Here is a 26,871-nt window from a genome sequence, read left to right as displayed (position 1 = left end):
ACTAACGGTGTCAAAAGTGGAGTGTGTAGATGCATTTTTTTCGGAACAGGCCTGGTAAAATAGAAGTAATTACCTGAATCTATTGTGTTCGATTTAGCACCATAGTATAATAGTCATTTGTAAATGTTAACATTTTAACAGTTGCTGGTGCTGCTGCGGGTGGTATTCGGATTTTTAAAAAGATGAGGAAACAAATACAGAGCTTGACATCCTCCTCCTTCAGCTGACAAAATCACAACCCTGACTGCCTTCTGTGTACTAAATAATAGCATAAAAATTAAAGCAGGTGATGCTTTCAGCATTCCATTGTGTAGAAGTTCAGAGTGCTTGGTTTAGAATTTGACGAAGTAAAGACCTTAAGGGTATTATTCCAACATACTCTCAAACAAGACTGCTGAATAAATTCGAGACCTATGTGTGTAGAAGGAAAAAGAGGTTGTGCTAACCTCTGTCTGTGTGCTTAGGAATGTAGGAATTTTACTGAAAGATATTTTATCATTCTGCAAAAGATTTTACAGTTCAGGAGCCGAAACTGATAAGCACGCCTCTGGGTCTTGTAAGTTGACATACAGTGAACTGTTGGGGGAAAAAAAAAAAAAAAATTAGTGTCTAAGATTTTAAAATACTGTCTTCAAGTTTTAAAGGACCAAGTTGGTTAATCAGTCCCACAGTTTCTACTGTCTTCTGTTTACAATCCATCAGACAAGCACATTGTAACTTCGTCTCACTACAAAGCGATACTTCATTTCTCTGTTCTGCTTGGTGGAATTCTTTTCAGAATTATTAGTCCCATTACACTACAAAAAGAGTAGAAGTGATCACGCTGAATGATGGTATGATTCCATTCCAAACTGTGTCTCGAACTGTTTGAAAAGTTCAGGTTATTATTAAAGTTATTTAAATTTCAGTGCGAGGCACTGTAAGAAAAAATCTCACTGAACATCTGTCTGCATTTTCATATACTTAATCGTTCTTTTAATAAATAGGCATCTTGTATCCTGTTTGTGGTCAAATCAATGTGCAGTTTCTTAATTCACTGTCCTTAAGGAAGGTTCTCCCTGTTTTGGTTAAAGCAGCTAACAAGTTTCCTGCTTAGTGGAACAATTGCTGTCAAGCTGGTAACTTCATTCTTGTTTGTGAATAGTGACAGCCACATAAGAGTCAAGGGGAGAAGTGGATGGCTGGGTCTTGCTACAGCGTATTAGCTGCTGCTAAAGACAGCACTTGACAGTTGTGTGCTATTTCCTGCTGACTTACTGGAACTCACACTGTTTCTTATCATGAATTCCTTCTGTTCTACTTCAATGAAGGTTTCAAACTGTCTGTTCAAGGAATACTGAATTAGAAGTACTGTTATAGCTCTACTTCAATGAAGGTTTCAAACTGTCTGTTCAAGGAATACTGAATTAGAAGTACTGTTATAGCATATGGTACATAACTGAACTGACTTCAAGTATCTGCTTAAATATAACACGGAAAACTAGGGGGAAGATCTAGATCACTGTGTTTCTGGGAGCATAGTAATTCTTATATATTTGGCAATTGCTTTTAAAAATTGAGAGATTTTTAAATGCATCTTTTTCATGTAGGTTTGGAAGGCCAGTCTCTTCAAGTTTCCAATATTGTGGATATTAGAGGAGAATATAATCGTGAGCTTGCAATGAGAATTTCATCTGACATAAACAGTCAAAATAGATTCTATACTGATCTTAATGGATATCAGGTAATTATTGTCTATTAATTATAAATGCCTAGGGCCCCAGTTTTTAACTCTATTAATACTTCTGATTGTAAAGAGTTTGAGTCATGTTAATCAAACTCTCATTTTAAAGTCCATTAACCATTTAAAAGGAGAAAAGTTTTAAAAATGTATCAGTTATAAAATTTTATTTATACCAGATCAAGCAGCAACTGTTTCCTTTAAAGGAGATTGTTAAATATCCCTTTGTGTCCTTTTTAAATAATACTTGTAATACAGAAAGTTATGACAAGCCACCATGTAGTTGCTTTTGTATCTGCATGGCTTCCCTCCCCTCCACTTTGCATATTTAACTAGAGACCTTTGGGTAGCATAGCACCACGTGTATGTAAGGTCCAGTAACTCAGACCTAGAGAACAACTGCTTGTTGCTGTGGTGGAAATAAGTGATGTATTTTTCCAGTGTAATAACTTGTTTTATTGGTAATGCGTCTGATGAAATATAGTGTGACTATTTTTGTAACTTAGACTCCGCAGGAGACAGAAAAGCAAGTTTTCCTTACCTTCCTCCCTTGCTGAAAATAGTTTTTCAAATTCCCTGAAAACCATACCTGCTGAATAAGAGGCTACTGTATTTTTCAGTCATTGTGTAGGACTGCGTTTTGCTGGAGATAGTGAGGTGAATATTTAAACATGAAAATAATTTTAAGACTACTACTCATTTGTCATGTACCATTCAAGAATTCCACTAGCACTTTAATAAATTCCCATCATAAACAAAGAATTCCTTTTCTGCTACCTTAAATCTGTTCACCACTTGCTCTCTAGAGGAGAAAAAAATGTATTTCCTTCTGTAACTGTGATTATTCCTTTTTTGTAGATTCCCTTGATGAATCTTTCAGGCTTTTTAAATATTCTTTGATCTAAAAGTACATTGAAGTTATCATTTCCAAAGTGTTAATTTCAGCCACAAATCTCCAAAAAGCTAAATAATACAGTTGAGTGAATGCTTTGGTGCCAGTTCTGCTTCTAAAACACGTGGGATAAATATCTGAAATTGTCTTTGAAATTTAAATGCATAAAAATAATGTATTTCATTGAAGTTCATGTTCATATTGCAGATCCAGCCCAGACAGACGATGAGCAAATTGCCTCTTCAAGCAAATATCTATCCTATGACTACAATGGCTTATATCCAAGATGCTGGCGTTCGTTTGACACTTCATTCAGCTCAGTCTCTAGGTGTTGCAAGCTTGAAAAATGGTAAGTATAAGATGAAAGATATTATAAAGGCCTATCCTTCTTGATTGCCTGAAATAGTTCATTCAGAGATTACCATACCTACTATTGTTTGAAGGAGGGAAATACATTTCTCCAACTCTGCCAAGTTTTAGCATATATCCATAAGGGAGAAGGTAGAGGTTGTTTCCACATGAGATCCTGTCATCTTGGGTGGAAGATCAGTATCAAACTAGAGACAGAGCAAAGAGATTACAAAAAAAAAGATAAAATGAACAATAAATTGTCAGAAACAGGTATTTTTCACCCAAGAACTCTGGTGGAACTCAAGGAGTAAACAGCAAAACTAAGAAGTTTGTTCTCTTTTGTACTGGTCTGGTAGCAGAGGGCTTGAGATGGATAATGTGATGCTGATCATGTCTTTTGATTTGTTTGCTTTAGAGTAGAAAGCACTAGTCTTAAGGGACTAGTATAGTCCCTTAAGTATAGCCTAACATCCCCATCAAGGAAAACAATAGCAGCTTTCTTGAAGACTAGTATTAGTGAAATAAATGATAAAAATGACCCCTGATAAGAACCAACATACTTCTTCTGCAGCAAAATCATACCTCACAGATTTAATGAAGTACTTTGACCTGATGAATATGTTGACAAGAAAAATCAATTCATATTAAGAATTCCAAAAGTCTTGTCCCTCTCAGCAGAGAAGGCTATGATGAATGGCCTGGAGAGATGGAAACAGAGGTCATTTTTTCAGTCTATACTGCTACCAGAATGAGGAGGCATTCAAATAAAACTAGCAAGCAGTGGGCAAAATAAGGTATATAAATCATAATTTAAGATGTATAATTCCTTGCTGTAATATGAGTTTTAAATTTACATGGTTTTGAAAAACAACAGAATGAATGCTTAAAAGAAAAAACCCATCAGAAACTATGTCAAAACCTACTTCCCAGTTTCTTTTCACAAAAATGTCATATTAATGTCTGTTCTGACAAAAGGTGAATATTGAACTAGGTGGACAGCAGTATTAGCAAACCTAATTTGCTTTAGGGCGAAGAGTTAACATTGGCCTATAGACCAACACATTAATAAAGCCATAGTGGAAAATATTAGCCGTTCGTTCCAAAACCACCTAATGCAAGACCTAAAATACATTTTTTCATGCCTTTTATTGCTAGAAACCAAATTCCCTTTGGCCCGATCTTGTAAATGAACTTGACAGCACCAGGTGTTTGTAGACACTTCTCACATAGGTATTGGAGACTAAATTAGTGCGCAGAAGCTCCATTACCTTGTAATAGTGTCTGTATTTGTGATTTAACAATCCTAATCTCTGCATCACAGAATAATGCAACATCTAAGTCCACAGGGAGCCCCATTCTGTCTTCAAGTTAGGGAAGTTAATGCTAGTGCTCTTCGCCATATTGCAGTTAAATATCAGGCAACAGTATCAGAACAAAAATGATGCTGAAAGTTCTGTGACTACTGAAAGTCATATGCTTCATGACACTTCCTTTGAAGGCCCTTCAGGATCTCAAAGGGATCCTGGAAGAAAATTCAAAAACATTACAGTTTAGGCAAGTGCCTTCAGTAGCTGTGTATCTATGTGTCTGAGACTGTGTGTCTCAAGGCATAACCTGCCATGTGAGATGTATATAAACAGCTGATTATTTCTCACTTCTCATTCTTGGATTAGAGACAGGTTCCTTACTATGAAGTGGTTAGCGAACTCTCGTGCTGTCAGATGATCTCAGCACCATGGAGTAGGATTTCTCACTGTATTGTCATCAGTCTTCAACAACAGCTTCTCAGAGACTTGATAACTGGCACAACTTTATTCCTACTTTCTATTTCTCTTCCCATTGGTGGGATTGAATGTATAATCATTTTTTAATGTTAGATGCTGAACATACTCCACCTTGTAAGTTCCATCCAGTACTACTCTAATTGACTACTTAGTGGATTGTCCTTCAAGCCACAAGGAAGACCTCCAGATAGACAAGATGCACCACTGTCATTTAGAGGTGAACTTCCCTGGAGTCTGATGGATAATTAGCAGGGATCACTTATGTCCTGAAGCCTGATGCAATATGTTTATGCATTTTTAAGACAGATATTTCACTAAAACAGTCTTTTTTAATCTTTCATCTACTTTTGAAATGTTTTTTTTTATCTCTGTCTTGTGTAGCACTGATCGTTTGTATTTGCTGTTCACGATCGTGTTAAGAATCATAAAGTGTTGTTTTGTCAGCCTTCATTATCCTTGTTTCTTAATGAATGTTGAAAATGCAGTTAGGTAGTTTTGGATCTAGATCTTCTGTTTTCTTTGAAAACGTTGACCAAAGTTCATCATAGGTTTGTCCTTCTTACTGTGGTTGCAGTTTTTTTCAGAGACTTATACATGTATGTTAGCCCATGTTCGTACAGCGATCTACAAAGACCATCAGTTTGAGGCACAGGCCTAGCCTTATACCTTATTTCAAAATGGTAGTTTGTTTCATTGCCAGCTGACTTCTGTCACAAAATCTGTTTTTTCTTGAGGGAAGGGAAGAACAAGTATTTAGAAAAACTGGATAAGTATTTGTAGGACAATAAAGAAGTATAAAAGAGGCTGCCTTGCTAAGCAGCGTTTTCTAGTAGCTTAAATTGTGCATTTCTTATTTAGGAAACAACTACTTCAGTCTTTCAGTTTTATTTAGGAAACAAGTACAATTGTTGGAAGATTCAGTGTGCAAAAACTGTAACAGCCTTAATTACATGCCCTGAACTGGTTTCCCTCTGAAGATACAAACTTGAAAAGATATGAACTTCATCTTCCATAAGGCTCTTTATGGTTTAACGTCATACTTAGAGGTATTCTGAATGGCAATGCTGCAATTCAGTATAAACTCAGAACTTCATACTCAGTGTTCGTCTGGTACAAAGTTTTTTCCTGCTCCCACAAGGGAAAATACTGTTACAAAAAGGAGTGAGTATTTATATACTCATATTACCTACCTGTTTTTCTTTCTGCCTCCAACTGTGAAACAAATACAAATAAAGGAAAAAATATATTTGGGAGGTGCACTCTTTTATGGAGTATAAGATGAAGACACAGTTCCTCAAAAGAAGGTCTCTCCATATGGCTGCAGCTACGTGGGGTGATTCTTTTCTTTGATGCTTGATGTGTCAAGTATCCTTGTTACAAATAGTAGTTAACAGTAACAATTTTTCATGCTAAACTTCTATTTAGACTCTTATGTTAAAAATTTGCAGGACTTTGTGCCGAAAGGCTAAGTGAAAATATTTGGAAGGTTATGAACAGCCAAAGCCCAAAGGTGTGAACTGTTTTCTTAATCAGTCCTAACAATATTGACCTGCTATTACTCTTCCATATGCAAGAGAAAAAATGTGAATCTTTAAGTTATATTTCAAGGTATTTTTCTTATTTTTAATAGAACCTTTACATATTCTTGTTACCCATATGATCATTTTGTTGCTCTTTCAGGTCAGTTGGAAGTGATCATGGATCGTCGACTTATGCAGGATGACAACCGTGGCCTTGGACAAGGTGTGCAAGATAACAAGATTACAGCTAATGTCTTCCGACTTCTGCTGGAAAGAAGACATGGAACAGATGTGGTAGGATTCACTGTGTCTATTTTTCTGTCTAATTAAGATACAAATATTTATTTCTGTTGCAGCAGCAGTAAACTCACTAAAGAAATTATTCCATGAGCAGAAATAAGGAAACTTACTTCCAAGGGAGTTTTGTCAGCTTGCCTCCATATTCTCACTTTAAAGCCTTCATCTTTCACTATTCCTCACACAAATACTTGCAGTGGCATCTTACACTTCAACACATGACTGGAGTACTGTTGCAGAAGTCTCTTTTATTTCTATTTCTATTTTTCTTTTTTCTTCTTTTTTTTTTTATTTGAGGTAGCTTTTGAAAAATTGCTAATGAACAAGATTTTTACATCTTAACAAATTTAACTGAAACTGGACAAAGGTTGACAAATTATTGCAGATGAATGGATGGAAGGAGAAAATATCTTATATATTTCATTTTCATAGGAAATAAGATTCAAGTGGAAATGTTTAGATGGCAGACATAAACCGTCTCACTTCATTGTGTTTCTGGGAAAGCTGAGACCATTTTGTTGTAAGGGTTTTTTTTATACATCTCTGTTCACCTTTTTCTGTATTAGTCCTTTGAATAACTCTTCAGTTTTCTTGCAGTTCTTTGCTTTTTCTCTCTTTACTTTTTTCTATCATTTTTCAGCAGGACAAAATAAGTGCATCTTCATACTAAGGCAGTAGAATCATGATGACAGCACTGAGTATATTTTTGAAATCATCACATAGCTAAGAATGAGAACTTGTATATGGAGCTGCTAATGAATATGCAGATAAATTTGAATTCTGGTTTATAATGGATATCATTAACCACTGTGAGAGTATGATACTATCAGGCTTATAGCTAATTTCCACCACTTAATGACTGACAGTGTTTTTTTCAGGTTGTACATGTCATTATGATTTTATAGTTCCTCATCCTGTTTAACACAAGCAGCATATTAACTGCATTTAGCAGTACGGTGTGCAAATATCTGAGCTAACTTGAAAGAAGCTAACTTGAGTTCTGCAGTAGTCTAGCTTTGGCAACAATGAACGTTGCAGAGGTTAATCTACCTTTGCAAGAAGAAACCTGCAGAGAGATATATACTGCCACAGAAAACTTCTTTACTACCCAGTGTAACTGGTGTTGTATTAAATTAGAATGTGAAGCAGGTAAGAAAGAATTATTGGACATGGAAATCTATGTTTACATGAGCAAATAATTTGAAACAACAAGAGCAGAAAAAATCAGTTAGTGCCATGGTGCTTGCATTAACACTTGTGTGCAGTTCTGGTATTTTCCATAGAACCATAAAATAACTCACTGAGAGGTATCTCTGGAACTCTTTTTTTCAGTCCCTGCTCAAAGCAGGTCTGTTTTTGTGTCAGAGTAGGCTTAAAAACTGTTGAAAGGATTAGTCATGTGTTCAGACCATAATGGATATGTGAAGGGTTAGAGCATGTTTAGTGCATACCTCCAGGGGAGCTGCTTAGTTACTTCATTCTAAAAGAAAACTAGTCCATGCACACTGAGACTCCTCTGCAAACTAGCACAGTACCTGGTTAAGTGGCGTTGACCATAAGTTTAATTTCAGAATGACGCTGCTACTTCAAACCAAAACACTTCTTTGGAAAATAGTTTGAAGTTAGCTCTGTTAGAACAAAGGCAGCCTAAAAAAACTCTGGGTTTATCTTGCTAGCAAAACATCTACGTGTGTTTTTCGCATACATTTACCAGTTTGTTTGGGATGCTAGTCAGACATCAGCTCAATAGAATAATAATGTATTTCCCTTTTCTTATTAAAATCCTCGTCCTTTCTTCCATTTTGAAAGGTTCTGTGCAAGTTGCTGAGAATCTTTCAAAGGAGAAGGAACAGTTACCTGCTATGATCAAAAATCTTTGAGGTGTTTTGGGTACTTTGTGTACTTGAAGCATCTACCTTCCTTCCCTATGACCTTTACTGCTGAGCTTATGATGGTTTTAAATAGCTGCAGAGTAAGCATTGAAGGGCAGTTCATTCTCACGCACACTTGGAGGGGCTTGAAGAGGGGGATCAAAGCTATGAGAGAGGGGGCACAGTCAAAGAGGTGCTGTTGGCCCAACTGATACAGTGTACACAGCACCAAGGAACTAAACAAGATGTTTGAAAGAAACATATTTCTGGTGTTATATCTGGAACTCCCCTTTGCTGTGTTAACAGTGTTCTAGCATTTTGTTTTTCAAAATTTGTTTGAATGTCTGCTTCGTGTAACTGTTCCAGATGCGTAAAGTAATGAGGGATATCAGTCCCCTTTCTTTTGGTTTTATTAAATGTGCAAACATATTTTTTCTAGTGCAATATTACTCAGAAGGTAGTTGTTACAATAGTTGAAAAACAACCTGTCAAAAAAATTATGAAGAAATTATATGCAGGTTATATATGTAATTGGCTGCACTGTGACTCATACACTGACCCTAATTTTGTTGTCAAGCTCTATTTTGTTATTGACTTGAGGAACCATGGAAGCTACAGGAGGAGAGACTTTTGATCACTTGGCATGTTTGCCAGTACAAACTTTTCCTGAAGTACATTTCAAAATATTTCATTCTGTCTTTTCTCAAAAGCAGTTCTAAAGAACAGGATTTTTTATGCTCTTCGGAAAACTTCCCCATAAAAGGAGAGCGTGTGAAGTGTGAGATGTGCAATTCTTTAAAATTAATTAAAATAAATGTGGATCACTTCAGTGTAATCACTGTGGAGTTTTTTGGTTGTGTCAATATCAGCTAAAAGTTTCTTTTAATTTACATCTCCAAAATACTTCCCCAACCCCACCCTGAACAGTATATTTTAATGGCACAGTCAAACCACACGCATGTCCTGAAGCATAAGATTGACTTTTCTAGTGGGTAGGTAGAATTCTTAATAATTGCTAGCATACTCAGGTAGGCTGTATTATACTAAGTCCCGATTCCTAATGTTACGTGTTTTTTGTCTCTTGAATTCTAGGTCATCTAGCTAGTAGTAACTACTCAGGCTGATATTGCCACTGTGCAGAAGACTTCAGGTTGATGTGTTTTGCTGAAGTTTTTGTACTATATTTTTTCCCAGTCTGGGTACTACAAAAGGTGTATTAGGCATGACAGTATTGTTCATTAAGTAAGCTATCTATGTAGTAAAAGCTGGGCAGATCTCATTTCATTTTGCATTATACTTGCCTGAGTTATTGACAACTGTGTCCCTCAGACCTCTGCTGATGCTCTTACTATGTTTTGATACAATTTCTATATACATCTATATACATATTTTTCTTCTCCTAAATAATTCTCCTTTATGTTCATTTTGTCCTTGCAAGCATGTTTGGGCTCTACATATCTTTTTGACTTCTCTTCTAATATTAATTCTCCTTTTTCCTCAGATTGTTACACAAGAATGGAATGCATTTAATTTTTAAATTGGAGGTTTTATTCTTATTTAGCTGAGAATGAAACTGAGTACAATTATCAATACTCGTATGTCAAAAGGCTAAATGTTTCTTTATTTTTGAAAATACAGACTCTTTACATTTATTGTAAGTTTTCTTAAAAAAAGGCATTGATACTTTTTTACTTTCTGGGCCTCAGTGTGTTATATTAGTAAAAGAATATAAATGAAAAAGGATTTACAGGAAGTCGTGATATATTTATTTTATCAATGACATAGCTGGAGAACAGATACCATGCCAGGCACATACTTTCTCCTTCACATTCCTATTACATACCTTGCTTTGACTTGCATAATTTATATAACTGGATTTATAGCCTAGTCTCAAGCAGAGAGCCAGGATTCAATGGCTCAAATAGCTGCTATGGTTTGGGGGAGCTTGTTTAGAGAAACAATGATAAAGGCAGTTAATAAAATAACAAATATGTGGCAGTGAGATAATCAAACTCATTTTCTTCCACCATATACAACTACTCTTTTTTTTTTTTCCCCCGAGTATCTGTCAGTGTCCACTTTCTCTGGAAAGATATGCTTGGTGATATAACCATTTATGTCTGATTATTGAGTTGCATTTGCCAGTTACTTGGTCTGCATATTTATAATGCGTGTGTACATTGAATGTAGTAGCTATATACTATACTGCGCATTGCTATGCTGTGTGTAAACACATCTTAACAACCATAGTTAACTTGATGTTTCAAAAAGGCAGAAACTCAACATTGGCTTAACAACTGCCATTTAGAAGCATTTTCAAACCCATGTGTGACAACTTCAGATATTCTGATATCATTTTTAGTTATGACTGCCATAGTGAACTTGTTAAATATATAAAAAATCTTGAACTTGAAAGTTCTGGGGGTTTATGGTGGCTACAGAAGACAAAGAAAAAAATAGATATTTCTCTCCCTCTTGCACAGAGCACAATGCATTTTTAGAGTATTGCCACAGATATTTAGTAGGGAAGGCACACTTATTTCTCGTTTCATTTGAAAAGGGATTCAGGTATGTGTTAGCTCTTACAGCTTTGCTTAAAACAATACGTTTAAATTATTATTACTGCTATTACTGTATAGATGATACTATATTTCTTATGTTGTAAGTTTGTGTCTGCTGCTCAGATTTAGCTACAGATACTATCTGCTTTCAGGCAAGCATTGTCCTCATTTTTATGCCAGAGCACCTTGCAACTTCATTTCTTTCAAACACTTTTTTTTGTTGACACTGTGACAAAGATGTGTTGCAGAAAGATTCTAAATAAAGATGAATTTGGCTCCAAGCTCCATATATGTGATGCTGTCCAGAGCTATAGGAAATGAATGTTCTCACCCTACAGCAGGGAAGCAGCTACTCGTTGTACCTGGCTCATGGTGAAGCAGGTAGTACAGGGGAATGCCATCCTCTGATTTCTGGACTTACAGCTATGTCTCTCTTGTGTATGTGGTTTTTTTGTTTGGTTTTTGTGTGTGTATGTATGTACGTCTCTACAGTGAGTTACTTTCCTTTAGTTGTTTTTGTTTGTCTTCATTTGTGTGTACCTGTCTGCCAGCTCTGTTTAGAAAGAAATCATTTTACTTCAGTAGTATGCATAGTATTCAAGTTTGGTCTCTCCAATTTCATCCCATGTAATTCATGAAAGTGGGAGGATAGACCTCTTTAAGGTCTTTTAAGAGCTTATCTGAGGTGGTGCAGTTTGAGATCTTGAAGCTAAACCTTTCTGTATTACCACTTCTATGAAGGCCTGCTCAATCCTTCTGCAAGCTCTGCCAGGAGGGCAGAATCCTTCCTGAAGGAGGAAAGAAAGGCTGCAAGTCTGGCTGCTGCTGCTTCTTGTATTCTCATGTGAAGTAACTCTCAAAAGTTATTGTCCTTGCACATGGAACAAGCAGTTTCCATCAGCAGCAAGAACTTCATGTGAGCAGCAGACTTCCAAAGCAGATACCCCTTCTGGAGAACAAAAATTAGGAGATATAATTGTGTAGTTTCTGTCTTTATCATAGTTTTGGGAGGTTTTATTGTTTGTTTTGTTGTTCTTTTTGTTTGGTTGGTTGGTTTGGGTTTTGATTGGTTTTTTGTTTGTTTGTTTTTGTTTTCGTCAGAGCAGAACTCCAGAAAATTTGTGATCACTGTGTTCTGCCATCTTTGGGAACAGGATAAGCTCTTCCTAGTCAACAGGAAACAAAATATAGCACCGTGGCCCTTCCACAACTCTAGCATGGGTTGTTTATTTAGGCATTAAGCCCCTCCTCCTTCTTCCTGATCATTAGTGAACAATCTAAACACTGCAAGAAGAATTAGAAATAAAATTAGTGGGAGAGGCTATTACTAAAGTATAAAATACTTCTGTTGTTGAGAAAAGCATGTCATGGCTGTCTGTCTGCTTTTGTGATCCCTTTCATCCAGCTATACTGATGGCTGCATATTTGTCAACTTCGATAATTATGGTGATGTGCTTAGGTCATGGCAACTAGTTACTTTCTTTGCCATCTGCACTCTTCTGTAGACCAGTGAGCAGCTGTTCTCCGAATGGTCTGTTTATAGAACATAATTGCTATTACAGCATCTCGTTAAAGATAACTAAATTAAATGCAAGGACCTAACAGTCACCACAGGAGCATGATGGATGGAGGAAGTGAAGGAATCTAACCAGGGAGGGGTGAAGCACACTGAACTGGCTGATCCAGAGACCATGAAATGAAGAAGATTAGACTGCTCCTGGTGTGAAACCCAACAAGACAACTTGACAGAAATCACTTGGTGCAGACTAAGGGTATTATTGCCTAAAGGAGTCCAGGATTTAAAATTATTTGAAAAAGAGAGAGAATTTCAGACCATTCTGGACCTTTTTTTTTTTTTTTTTTTTTTTAAACAAGAGGCTTGTTATGGGATGGAATGGAATGGACTTAGGAGAGGAAAGAAAATGATCAAGGAGGAAAAAGTTAGAAAAACAGGGGTAGAAGGGGCATAAAAGGGTCTGATCAAGACCAGTGCTGAATCACAGAATGTTTGGGGTTGGAAGGGACCTCCGGAGATCATTTAGTCCAACCCTTCTGCTAAAGTAGGTTCACCTAGGGCAGGTTGTGCAGGATCATGCCCAGGTGGGTTTGAATGTCTCCAGAGAAGGAGACTCCACAACCTCTCTCGGCAGCCTGTTCCAGTGCTCTGGCACCCTCAAAGAAGTTTCTGCTCAGATGGAACCACCTATGTTTCAGTCTGTCTCCCTTGCCCCTTATTGTGTCACTGGGCACCGCTGAAGAGTCTGGCCCCATTCTCTTGACACCTGCCCTTAAGTTATTTTTAAGCACTGATAAGATCCTTTCTCTTCTTCAGGTGAAACAGTCCCAGCTCTCTCAGCCTTTCCTCTTCAGAAAGATGCTTCTTACCCCTAAGCATCTCTCTAGCCCTGTGCAGGACTCCCTCCAGTAATTGTCTTTCTTGAACTGGGAAGCCCAGAACTGGATGCAGTACTCCAGATGTGGCCTCACCAGGGCAGAGTCGAGGGGGAGGAGAACCTCCCTCGACCTGCTGGTCACACTCTTCCTCATGCACCCCAGGATACCACAGACCTTTTTGGCCAGGCAGGCACATTGCTGGCTAAAGGTTAACTTGTTGTCTACCAGGACTCCCAAGTACTTCTCTGCAGAGCTGCTTTCCAGCAGGTCAGCCCTTAACCTGTACTGGTGCCTGGGGTTATTCCTCCCCAGTTGCAGGACCCTACACTTGCCCTTGTTGGACTTCATCAGGTTCTTCTCTGCCCAGTCCTCCAGCCTGTCCAGGTCTCACTGAATGGCAGCACAGCCTTCTGGTGTATCAACCACTCCTCCCCGTTTGGTATCATCAGCAAACTTGCTGAGGGTGCACTCTTTACCTTCTTCCAGCTCATTGATGAACAGGTTAAACAAGACTGGACCCAGGACTGATCCCTGGGCAACCCCACTAACTACAGGCCTCCAGCCAGACTCTGCACCACTGATCACAACCCTCTGAGCTCTGCCATCCAGCCAGTTCTTGATCCATCTCACTGTGCACTCATCCAACCCACACTTCCTGAGCTTACCTATGAGGATGTTATGGCAGACTGTGTCAAAAGGTTATCCTGTATTCTTATTAAATCTGCTTTCTTTGCGAGTGCACAATGTTTTCTGAATCTGTGTGAGCCTTTAGCCAACTTCAGGTAAGACTAGAAAGCAAGTAGAAGAAGAAGTCTGGTGTCAACTATTGGAGAGAGAGAGAGACTATGGGACTGAGGGACCAGTGCAACTGGCTGCCAGTTGCTGGCAAGACCTATGTTTTCCGTGTGTGCCTGTAAACTGCTAGGAAACTTCAAGCTGACTGGTAGGGAGCCAGCACCTGGAAGGATGTGGGCATCTCATGAAAACACATGGGTAGATTGTCAGTCTTTGTATTGTACAGAAGGAAACAAATTTTTCTTTCCATGTTTGTCTTTGGGAAGCTTTAGATTCTTTGCTGACCATCTAGGTTGCTGTCAGTTGCTAGACTATGACTGAGAGATATGTAATAATATTGTCTCCCTATGTTTTGGGACTAGAGATGCTCTAAACAGTCTTTTTACTCCACAGATTAGATTTTCCAGTCCAGAAACATTCTTCTTTGAAGAGAGCTCCCAGCTTGCTTTCTGAACCTGTGACAGAGAAAGTTGATAAAAATTGTTTCTTCACACTGTGTGAGAGAGTGAGAGACGTTTTCTTTTCAGGAATAGTGCAGGTGGTTTGGTTTCAGGCTATTTTGGTCCAGATCCCTTGACTGAGCAGGCCTAGTATTCTGTCTCTTTCCAGATTTTATTTGAATGCACTGACATCTGAAGTCAGCATCCACATTTCAGCTTGTTTGATCAGATAGCTTGGATGCTGGTAGGATTTTGGAGTTATAGTTAAATTTATTTCGTGATGAGGGTTAATCGTAGGAGGGAACAGTCTAGAGCAGGCAAATAGTCAAGATTTGTGATTTGATGTTCTGTCTGCCTCAGTTTCTTTTCCTTACTTTTGTGGGGGAAATTTTAGACTGCTTGTCTGTGTTGAAAATTTAATTGTTTCTCTCTTAGCTCAGTTGAAGTCCAATTATCAAGTGCTTCAGCTTTTCTCTCTTCTTTACAATATTTTCCATTTTTTTCCATTCAATTACTAAATGATTTCTGAAGAGTCTAATTAATGTTTTTCCCCTCTTATTAAGGACCTTAGTTTCTCAATTTAAACTGTTACTGAAAACCCTTTGAGTCTTTTCTTAATCTTTTTCATCCTCCATTTATCAATAAAATAGCTCATTGCAGATAGAAGGGCACTTTTTTATAGATGAAGCCATTCTTAGAACCTGTTGCAAACTGGAGTGTGGTTGGTTGGTTTGTTTTTCCTCTAAACAAAATGTTAATAATTATTCACCTTACTTTTGATGACAAAGAAAGATCCTATATGAGGATTTGTTTACATCTATTGCACAGTCTTTCAAGGGCTTGTATTTCAACCCAGACAGTTTTCAATTGGATAACTGTATAAAATGTGCTGTAAAGTAGTCTGAAAAGGCAGTATTTGCTTTGATCAGAGCTCATTAAGCCAGCACTCAGCTACATCAGTAGCATTCGTCAGAGTCTTGCCAGTACGTAATGTTTGTGAGGCTGCCAGTGGATCTCCATTCACACTTTGAGTGCTATACACTGTCATTGAAGTTGAGGAAATAATGCCACTTTTGAGAAAGCAGTACTTTAATTAGGTGGAGACTGTGGAACAACATCTCCTGACTTAACATCAGCAAGGCACTGCTGAAAGCTCCCCATGTACTGAATGTGTGTATAATGTAACTATTTTTCCAAATGCATTGTCTGTGCATGCAAACTCTTCCCATCTCTCTCTTTCCCTAGGGTCCTATGTAAATTTTGGATCACTAGATTGAGAGGGGAAAGACGTACTCCCATCCTTTCGTGACTGGGATCTACCTAGGGGGGACTGGGATTTGAAGTGTCCCTTCTGGATCTTCTGTGATAGCAGTCTTCACAGTATTTGCAAACCCCTTTTTCCCTTGGTCTCCTGGCAGCTTTTAACACCTGCTGTACTCTTCATTCTCATTGCTTTTATAGAGATTCGTAGAATGACTGCACTTCTGTTGGTGCAGATGTGGGAATACAAGATTAAAGATAAAATCTCCACCTAAGTCTTAGTGCAGCTTTTCAAATTTTCAAAGTGGATAATACTTAAGTACTGTGCTTACGCCTGTGATAAAACATCTAAACACAGTGGGAGCAAGCATGAGCCATGTTGAATCAGCTCTGGTTCTAGCATTTGCCAGAATCGCTCAAGACTCTGCTTCTCTGGAATCCTCCATTATTTCCAGAATCTGATGCTGAACTATTCAAGATAATAAAAAATCAAGGCTAACTGAGGAATTGGAGGACATAAGACTGATTAAGCATGCAGTAAACTGGAAAACAGAATTCAATGTAGATTAATGTAGTGAAGTGCATGGAGCAGCAGTCCTCTACAACTATTGACTATTACATTTTGGGGATGTAATTTTGGTTTCATAATAGATCGATAAAAATACTAGCCTCAATGCTTAGTAGCTACCAAAGAGGCAAACAATTTTACTCATTACTAAGAAAAGCACCAAGAATAAAACAGAAATTATGATGTTGCATCAGTTCAGCTCCTGCATATTTTCAATTGCTACACTGTTAGAAGCACTTCATGGTACTGCAGATGTATAAATAAATATGTAAACATTAACATGCACCCCAAAACAGGAATTACTGTTACGATTGTCAAGTGTAAGCTGATAAATAATCCTCTCCTTTGCTTTAAGTATCTCCCATTTATTTTTTTATTTCCATGTTTTTAACCTTTCAAAAAAGGCAAATTTAAGATATCAATGCTTAAGATACTGTTTTCAGTAAATTTCTGCAAAGTTTTCACTAAAAATCACCTGTCCAACTATAAACAAACAAATATTTATCTAATTAGGAATGCAAGGAAAAATAAGAGCAAAACAGGTTTTCACACATTTCTGCCTTCATTGACATTCTGAAACAGAAATTGTCTTTTTGAAGTTCCTTTGTTTTCTCTTCTGGCTTCTATGGAGATTTAACTAGCTGTTGGCAATATGTAGGACTTAGTCATTTTAGGTTTGTAACATGGCTTCTGCAGCCCTGTAAAAAGCACTGCAAACACAAAACTTGCGAAAGTATAAAACTTGTAAAATCTTGCGAGAGGAGTCCCTTCAGTTCCTGCTGGCATTGCATTGTAATAAAACTGCTGAAAGATATCTCTTGCACTGTGGACCAAGAAAAATATGCTAGTTGCAATTTCTTCCAGCAAACGGTTTTAAGAAGTTAGATTTAAAAAGAAAGAGGGATGTAGGATACAAGTTAGATGCATCTGATGACAGCAGACAAGAAACTTGGCACAGAAATTTTGTGCAGAAAAGGAGGCCTGCAAAAGTCTAGCTGGCTGTCAGTATTCAAGTAGATAATAGATAGGAGCAACTTACTAAACTAGTAGCTAGTTTCTTTCTCTATACTACATTGTTTAAACACCAAGGGCTAACAGAGAAAATGGTATAAAATAAGGTGTCATTTAATGATTGTTTTGTAAGAGGTACTAATGATTTGTAAAAACAGGAAGTATACCTATTACTAGAAGAGAGTTGATGATCAGAAGTTTCCAAAAGTAGTTAAACGGACAGTCTATACATTTTTTTGTATTAAAGTAATGGAATCATTTATAAAGTGGGTTTCAGAACTTAGACATAGTGATATATTAATTTGAATTTACAAATATTTTCTCTTGTATTTTGCAGAATGAAGAGAAGACATCAGTCAGTTTTCCGTCACTTCTTAGCCATATGACTTCTGCTTTCCTAAATCATCCTGCAATTCCAATGACAACTTATGCAGATTCAGGTGTCCCAGAGATGCTAAATACTTTTTCTCCACTCATGTCATCCATGCCTTGTGATATGCATATAGTCAATCTCAGGACAATCCAATCAAAGGTGAGGTCAAACTGCTATTTTTATGAGCAAACATATCATATAGCTTATTATATAGCCTAATCAAATACTTTCTTCTAGGAAAGTAATTTGTGGGGGGTTTTTTATGTGGGGGGTTTTTTATATGGTGTGATAAACTGCAGTGTGATGACTAGTTTTTGTTAATTATGCAAGAACTAGAGACATATATCTGTTCGAGTAACGTGAAATATAGGAATTGATTTTTTCCCAACATAATAAAATTCATAGTGCATTATTCTGTCTCTGGAGTGGACAAATTTCAGTGTATTTGCAAAGTTTAAGAGCAGAATGGTTCATATACTTTGGCGTCTTCTGTATTAAGAATTAAATTTAAGGTTGTTAGACTTTGTTCTAAGTACAATAATTTGTGTTTTTAAGAAAGCATGTAGTTTTAAACCCATCTGATTCCATTTGGAAGGCTTAAGGAAAATCTACCATACCTTAATATCCATTAGAGTAAAATGTTAAAATATTTTTGAGCTTAAATACTAGACCTATTTTAATTATTCTAACATTAGCTTACAATCCTTTGTTCCTGTGAAACTGTTTTCTGGTAGGTTTATTAAAAAAAAAAAAAGAGCAAACAAAACCTGTTCTGTACTCAATATATTTTTTTCTTTGCAAAAGAAGTTACACAATTGTAAACAATCATATTTCAATTTTCTGTTTGATAAGCTGTAGAGATAGAACTGCTTGTACATCCTTCCTCTGCCAGCTCTTCTATAAATTCTTTCCAGGTTTTCAACATGTTTTAAAATGTGCGTATATAAATTTTATGCTGTATTGCAGTATCACTCACCAGTCCTGTTACCATAGATGAAATCCCTTTTTAATTCTGCCGCACTTAGATACTTACAAAGTGCTGTTGTTGCTTCTCACTTAGAGGCTCTTTGGTGGTCATGACTGTTTCTTATTTTCAATTTCAAAGCGGAATAACTTTTGATTCTGCAGGTCTTATGCCTTCGAAGAGTTAGAAGGAAACTTCTATATACACTTCATATGACGTGTATGTTCCACACTTCACTGTAAAATCTGTTCATTTACCCCAGCCAGCTCAGCAAGACCTGTTTGCTTCAGGGGCAGACCTTCATGAACATGTCCCCTCTCCCTTTTCAAGGCCTAAACTTCCTCCCCTTGTTTCTATCATGTGGCCATGAAACCTGAGAAATGGAGGATTTGCTCTGTGTCTGGTTTGTTGAGTTCAGTGTTGCTACTCATAGGTGAATTCTACAATTTTATCTGCGCTATTCCAGCATCCCTATCCCAGTTGGTGTAAGATTGAGGCTATGATCTCTTCCCTGTCCACAACTGTATATTTCAATGATTTCTTGATTGACAGCCCTTGAGCTTGCAGCATTACTTCAAAGCAAAATTTATCAGTAGTCATAGGACAGGAGCATTCTCATTATAGGTACAGAACAGTTCTTGCCCACAGCAGAAATGTTGCTATGCCTTGCAAATAATTTCTTGCACACCAAAATGGTCTTTTAAAATCCCTTCTCACTTTCTGCTTCCTTTCTCTGTCTTCCAAGAATTTGAATGGCAGGGGTCATAATTCTGGCTAATTGATGCAATGCATTTTTTTTCCAGAAATGTAGAGTACTACTTCTTTGTTTAGGCTGTTGAAGTTGATTTTCAAGAAATTATATCATTACGACTTCACATAAAAACGTAGCAAATTAAAATAAAGTATTATTAAGAATTAAGGTAGAAATCAGAATGCATGAAAAGGCATTAAAGCATAAATTAGAAAAAATGTTAGGAAATTCCTAGTTTCCCTTTGAACTCTACTCCTCTCAGTGGGAAGAATCTCACTATTGTAAGATATGTGATCTTGTCATGGAAGAGTCCAATGCCTTAGGAATTTCAAGAAATGTTAAATAAAGCTTCAGTTTTTAGTTTGTTTGGCACTGATTTTACCCACTGTAAGTAGACTGGGCCTGGAGATTTAAAAACTGAGTAAATTTGTCCCTTTATACTAAATAGAAATAAATATTTTTGTCACATTGCTTTAGCTTTTCAATGCATGTCTGTTAGCTTACAGTAATCAGACAAAAAGTGTTTAAATGTTTTTTCTTTCACATCAAATTTTTATCAGCATTGCCCTGGGATACTGCTTATGAGAAAGCCTAGCAAAAATTATTTCCATCTAGAGGCCTGATGTGAAAACCGCGTTTTATTTCTCAGAGATCAAAATCACATCAAACTTTGGCAGCTCTTCCAAGAAAGGTAGTCAGAGATTTGATACTACAGTAGTTAAGGAATTTTTGTCATATAACAATGCTGTGAAGTTTTCAAGATTAGGATATTGTTGTTTGTTGCAAATTTAGAAATGTGTTACAGGATTTCATGCAGTTAGCAAGGTCGTGTTTAGAAGGTCTATTTGGTGTAGATTAGGTTGATCCTTGCTCAGACATTCCTTAGGCTTGCATATGCTTAATCTAATTTACCTAGAGATCATATAAGAAGAGGTAAGTTAAAGTAGATGGCAACTTAGTCAGTCTTACACTTGCTTTGATAATAGGTTAGAACAGCTTAATTTATTATGTGTGGATAATATTATGTGCATGATAAACTCCTGGGAATTCTAAAAGGTTGAGTACTATATCATAGGTGTTTATACTTACTTTATACTTACCTAAGGGTGTCATTAATTGTTTATTGCCTTTCTGTTTTATATCTTTTGAATCTTAATTAAGATAATATTTAATTTTAAAAACTTGACATGAAATATTCATGCCATCATTTGAAATGCACTTGTTATGCAGATTACTACAAGATAATTCCACTGTAATAGTGAAAGTGTTGATACTCATTACTGCCTTGTCATTTTTAACATCAATTTAACCCATAGGAGCTCAGGCTTTTGCAGTATGAATTTTAATATTTAACTAATCTGATGTTTAGGCAGACGATATTACATTGCGTGCATAAAAATGTCTACTTTTAAGTGCAACACTGTCACATCAGTAACAGTGAAAACCATGTCAAGTATTTCATAGTTGGAGATGGCAAATAGTTTTGTCACATCATCCTTATTACCTTACTTGACGTAGAAAGTGATACTACTGTTTCTATAAACAGGATAAGAACTTTTTCAACCATCAGCGATATTAAGTACTTCAAACTTGTTTGACTATACTGACTTCAGATATCATTCATTAATTAAAAACCGCGGTTTAAGTGATTACAAGCTAATGTTGTTCATGAAAATCTTCTCAAACTGAGTTTTATTCATGATTTGTAAACTATGCAAAGTTTTTACCAGTGTGTGTTTTACTGCAAAGTATCTCATTTCAATTCCAAATACTGTTGAGTAAATTTTTTTACTATTTTAAATGACGAACTTGCTTAGAAAACAATAAGTTTATCATTTTACCATTTTTTATTATCTGAATGAGTACTTAATACTATGAATTTGTCGTATTATGAAGTTGTGTCATGCTGGGTATCAAAGAAGCTGGTTCAAGGTGTTCCGAGATCTCCTTTATTATCAGAAAATTGGTTTGTATCTGAAGCCTGTTAGATTAAGACCTCTCAAATTTGTTACACCTTCGAGACCTAAGGAATCAGAGTGCTTAATGCTTGTTGGCATAGCTTTCTCCAAGGTGATAGATACTTACCGAAGTACCAGAAAATAACCTAACTCATGGCAGAGACTTTTGGGAAAAGTCTACACTACAGAACCAACTAAACTGGAAATAAATTAGAGAAAAACAGCCCGAAGAGCTGGCATGGTGGTGGATAGAACCATCTTTTTTATGTCCTCATTATATACATAAGAACTGAAGCATGTAAAACAACAACAAAAAAGAAATCAAATAATGCATTGTAGAAAATAAATGATTAAGGTGAGTGTAGTGATACAGCAAACAGCTTGCATTGTAAAGGGCATCTTGTCATGTCCCACTTGTGTCCTGTGAAGATAGCTTGCATGCACGTTCAACTATAATGTGAGGAATTTCTTTTCTGTTATTCTTGCTATACAAGAGTGGTTTTCTACATCTTAGTATAAAAAAAATGAAGTTTTCCTGTAAATTGAAGTTTCCCAGCCAGTTTTCCACTATGACTTTTTTTCCGAAGTGTACATATCAAAACAAGATTCTGATTTGAGGCATTTATGTCCTATCCTTTGTTCTAAGTGATTTGGTCCAGAATATGAAGTTGAGATTGTGGGTTACACTTAGGTTATTGTTTGATGCCTGCTGAGGCTCAAGAGTGCTGTATGTCTAATCTATAAACAAAAAACTTATTTAATAGTTGTATTTTAGTGTACAGTTTCATGCAGCTATGATAGCTACACTTAAATTCTGAGTGTGTATGTGTGCATCTGTTGAGCTTTGAATTCTGCAGTTATCAACTTATATTTAGATTCTGTAGTACTTTGTATATCTAAACTCTCTTTACTGTTTATTTCTATGTTTTGTCTTATAAACATTAAAAGAAACATGACTGCTTAATCTAGGCTAAATGTTATTTAAAGCATAAATGGCTCTGTTACTGTAAGGTAATGATAATTTTATGAGGTCATAAGATGTCTTTCTAACTCTGCTACTTCCTGAGTAATTTTTTATTTTGTTTATTTGTAGGTAGACATTGAGCCATCTGATGAAGCTGCTCTGATTCTTCACAGAAAGGGATTTGACTGTAGATTTTCAAACAGACACATGGATCTGTTCTGTTCCACTACTCAGGGAAAGGTATACTGACACTTTATGGATAGCTTACTATTGGAGAAACACTGATATTTAAGTCAAACTAGAGGTGAAGTCTGGGTTGTCATTTTTCAAGAGTTATACTTCCAGGATAACAGTTAAGTTTATCTTGAAAGCTGCTTTCTATTTGATAAAGATAGGGACCTGCTGGTGTGTGGGAATGACCACATCATCAGGTAAACTTCTAGGTCAGTTTTAATCTCATTAACTTTCTGTAAATGTTTTCATATAACATGGATTCATATTTCTCTATTTTTAATAGTGTTTTAGAACTTTCCTAAGTAAAAAGAGTCAAATTACATATTCTGAAGTGTATCTTCTGAATATTATTAACATATCCACAAATTATGTGACTGTTACTTTGAAAACTTACTTGTCCTATCTCTATCCATGCTCACTTGCATGACCTACACCATTGCAAATATATGAGTGTTTTGCAATTGCTATAGAATTGGTGTGATACATAAGATACATGAAATGAGTGTTCTGAAGGTTTGAGATGGACTGGATGGTTATGAATCTATAGTAATTTTGTAATCAAATTTTGAAATAGTTTTGATTTTCTTTAAGCAAACGAGTGTTATTTTGTTTAGAAATGAGGAATTCAAATATTTCTGATCAATTTTTAATATATTGATTTAACTTACTTGCTTTGAAATGTGACAAGTGAACACTGCCTAAAAAGATCTAATTTAATGTACAGCATTTGAGACATAGTACTTAAAAATATTCATAATCTTTGGTGTAAGAATTGCTGTGCTGATAGCTGTAAGAAGATGTATCACAGAATCACAGAATGTTAGGGATTGGAAAGAACCTCAAAAGATCATCTAGTCCAATCCCCCTGCCGGATCATTCGGATTGTTGCCAGAGATTAGGTTAAAGTCGATTTTAAGGTAAATACTGTATTTTCTAAATATTTTTTTATTTGTTTTTTTTCCCCAGATAAAGGTGCATAAACTCTTTAAGAAATTCAGAGTGGAAAGTCTTACACCCACATCTTTATCTTTGATGCATTCACCTCCGGATGCCAGAAATATAAGTGAAATAAATATGAGTTCTATGGAGATAAATACATTTCGGATTCGGCTAAGATGAAAGCTGGCTTTAATACTCAGATAGAGAAGAGGAGTCTGCAATTATATCTCCTCTAAGTTTCACGTGCAATAAGAAGCACATAATTATTCCAACTTCTGGATACTGTGAGAAAAACATGCATTCTATAGTTTTTTTGACAACACAGTGAAAAGCCATGTTGCAAACAACTTTTTTTTTTAGTATTATTTTCCATAAAACAGCAACATCAGTGTAAGTTAATGCAACAAGTGAAGAAATTTTTAAGGATGTTAACCTCTCAACAGATTAAATCTCAGGTTAAATGCTAACTAATGGTGTTTCTGGTGTTTTAATTTTCGTAAAGATGGGATTGGATTTTAAACAGCCTTCTTTGCTGATCCTTGATGAATTTATGTACAAATAATTCAGTGTAGAAAGTTCTGATGCAGCTTGGAAATAAAACAGAATAAAATGTCCTTGTGTAGTAGCTAATATCCAAATATTCACAATAATTTATATAAATTACAATAGTCTCAATTTATTCCACAATTAATTTCAATTTATTCAACACAAAGGGGATTATTAATTGTGGTAAAATGAAAGCCTGCAGTAAGTGATGGTAGATTTTAATACTTCTACCATTCACCTGAGTTATGTAAATAGGAAAACGTGAACCTACAAAGTAATTTTGCAATGGAAATGTTTAATAAAACTCCCATTTTGTTACTTGAGACACACTGGGATATGTGCAATTATTCCATTGTCATGTATGATGAGAAATGTCCGTAATTATCATGAATACAAGATTTTTATAAAACTCATTTAGATACTGATGTTCTCTGAAATGAGTTTTCTATTTCAAGATTACCATATCAAGATCTATGTGCCTTATTTTTTGATAAGTCTTGTTACAATTTTGGTGTCCATGTTAATGTTTTGGAGGGAAAGGTAGTTTATATAATACTTAAGCTGTGTATCTCCTATTTGACAATGCTGGCCACACTCTGATCTATGTCCTCCTGCACCAAGTTTGTGCTGTCTTATTCTGGATATTTTGACTATTTGAATGTATTAAAAATGATGTCATAACATGAAACACAAACAAGAATATACTGTAAAATACGGATTCAGCTGCTTTCAAGGATATTGCAACTTGATGCAGAGAGTTGGTAGTAAGCAAGACATAGTTTGCATCAAAACTTGTGCTTGTATGTCACAGACTGTGGTGACCTGTTCATTTGGAATCACGTGCCTATATTTTAAACATTTTTCAAACTTGTAACCTCACTTACATTGCCAGTGTTCACCTTACTGAAAAATAGTGTCTTACTTTTTGCTTTGTTTTCACATATTATGTAATTCGTATTTAGTGCTGAAGCCATTCAAGTGTGAAAAGTATTTCCCTAAGTAGACCTGCTGTTTACAGTTAATATATATAAACATGCATTTGAGAATGATCCCATTTCTTTGTCCTAATTTATCTTCATAACTCTTTGTTGTTCCTCTCGCTTATGTTTTACTTTTCCATACATCATTGCTTATCTTTAATACTAATGCATGAAAAGTCATCATAACTGGGTAAAGAGATGCGCTATTTTCTAACTCTAATATTGCCTACTGTATTTAATTTCATCGTTGTTGTTCCACAGTGAACCAAATTATACCATGTAGCTACAGGTTATTTTAAAAGAAAATGAAAGTGAAACTTCGATTTCATGCATTGTCACAAGTTGGATCCCTGTTGAGATTCTGTAGATTTCCCTGCTTCAATCTACTGTGTGTTTTGAAATTAGTGGAATACTTAGTAGGATCTGGTGCAAATTATATCAAGAATATAAGAACCACTAACCACAAATGGAAGAATCAGATGGATCCAATAAATGGATATTTTCATGCAATAAACATGTACTGTAACTTATCTTAGCTGTAGTATTTGAAAATACTGGCTTTTGTTGGAACTCAAAGCTAGGTAGTCTTGCCAGCAGAAATTTCTCATAACATTTATTTTTGTTGCATCTTCACAGTTAAAGTGCTTCTGAGATTTTTATGTGTTCTGTGCAAGAGAGCTTTCAAAATAGTTTAGTTATGCAGAAAAATAAAATTTTTATGCAATAAAGTTTTTAAGTATTTTGCCTGTTGGGATTGCTTCCGAAAGATGTTTCGTCTTTTCTTTTATCATCAGCTGTACAATCATGATGCCTGAATCTTCCTTAACCAGCAGATTTAATCTTTGTTCCTTTATTTTGCATTTTTTCTGTAACAGAAGAGCCTTCAATTTGGGATCCTTTCCTGAAATTCTTAACTAAGTCAAAACCCCGGTCAAAATCTGATAATAAGTTTTACTTATATTTGTTCAGAATGTGGCTGTCGATGTGTTGAGTTTGTTTGTTTGTTTTTTTCAACAACTCTTAATGAATTCTTACACTATATTTTTGTTATATGCATATTTCAATTAAGTTCTTGGTTTTTTCTGTGCATTGGCCATCTAATCATATTATTTTCTTTTTTCTATTTTTATAGCTGCTGGGTTTATAAATACTGGTTAAGAGAACCAAGCATCCTTACCTTCCAGTATGGTTTTAAAGACAATGCCATGTAAGAAATGGTTTAAAACCTTGTAGTTACTTTCCATACCAGAGTTGTACCTGTACTGTTTGATTTTTTTTTTTTTTCCTTTATCTGGAATGCTTTTGATTTACTTGCTCATGTTATCTGAAACAAACTGATTTCAACTGAAGGTTTTTGATATTTTCTCTTGGAAGGTTTTCTATATTATGGGGATATGTAAAATAAGATCTCTAATAAAAGATATTGTTATTGTGAGATGTGGTCAGTGTCATTAATGCCTTAGCAATTCTAGAATTTGATTTTGCTTGAATTATTCTCATTTCTCTTTTAAGCATTTCAGAGTAATGGAATGGAAGCTGTTCTTGTAAACTAAATTAAAAACCACACCATTAGAAAATAAAGATAAAATAACAATCAGCTGTAATTAGACTGAACACTTTAAGAAAGTAATATAATGCTAATATAATATACTGTTATTGCATATGACAAGTTTAACAGGCATATATGCTTTACAGGTT

General features: G+C 35.8%; 1 protein-coding gene across 2 annotated transcripts in view; it reads left to right on the top strand.

Moving 5' to 3' along the window:
• MAN2A1 (mannosidase alpha class 2A member 1) overlaps positions 1 to 26,558 on the top strand; it is a 121,816-nt gene extending 95,258 nt beyond the window's left edge. Inside the window, exons 17-22 of one of the 2 annotated variants that reach the window (XM_065657020.1) lie at positions 1,590 to 1,723; positions 2,820 to 2,961; positions 6,428 to 6,558; positions 17,802 to 17,996; positions 22,604 to 22,714; positions 23,675 to 26,558. In XM_065657020.1, coding sequence (XP_065513092.1) covers positions 1,590 to 1,723; positions 2,820 to 2,961; positions 6,428 to 6,558; positions 17,802 to 17,996; positions 22,604 to 22,714; positions 23,675 to 23,827 — 866 coding nt within the window. In that variant the 3' untranslated portion in view covers positions 23,828 to 26,558. Of the gene's footprint in view, positions 1 to 1,589; positions 1,724 to 2,819; positions 2,962 to 6,427; positions 6,562 to 17,801; positions 17,997 to 22,603; positions 22,715 to 23,674 lie in introns of both variants that reach the window. The other variant, XM_065657019.1, reaches the window with a different exon arrangement.
• Positions 26,559 to 26,871: the final 313 nt, after the last annotated feature.

This window comes from Caloenas nicobarica, chromosome Z, assembly GCF_036013445.1.
Source record: "Caloenas nicobarica isolate bCalNic1 chromosome Z, bCalNic1.hap1, whole genome shotgun sequence".
Lineage (NCBI taxonomy): Eukaryota > Metazoa > Chordata > Aves > Columbiformes > Columbidae > Caloenas > Caloenas nicobarica.
This window is presented reverse-complemented; position numbering and strand designations above follow the sequence as displayed.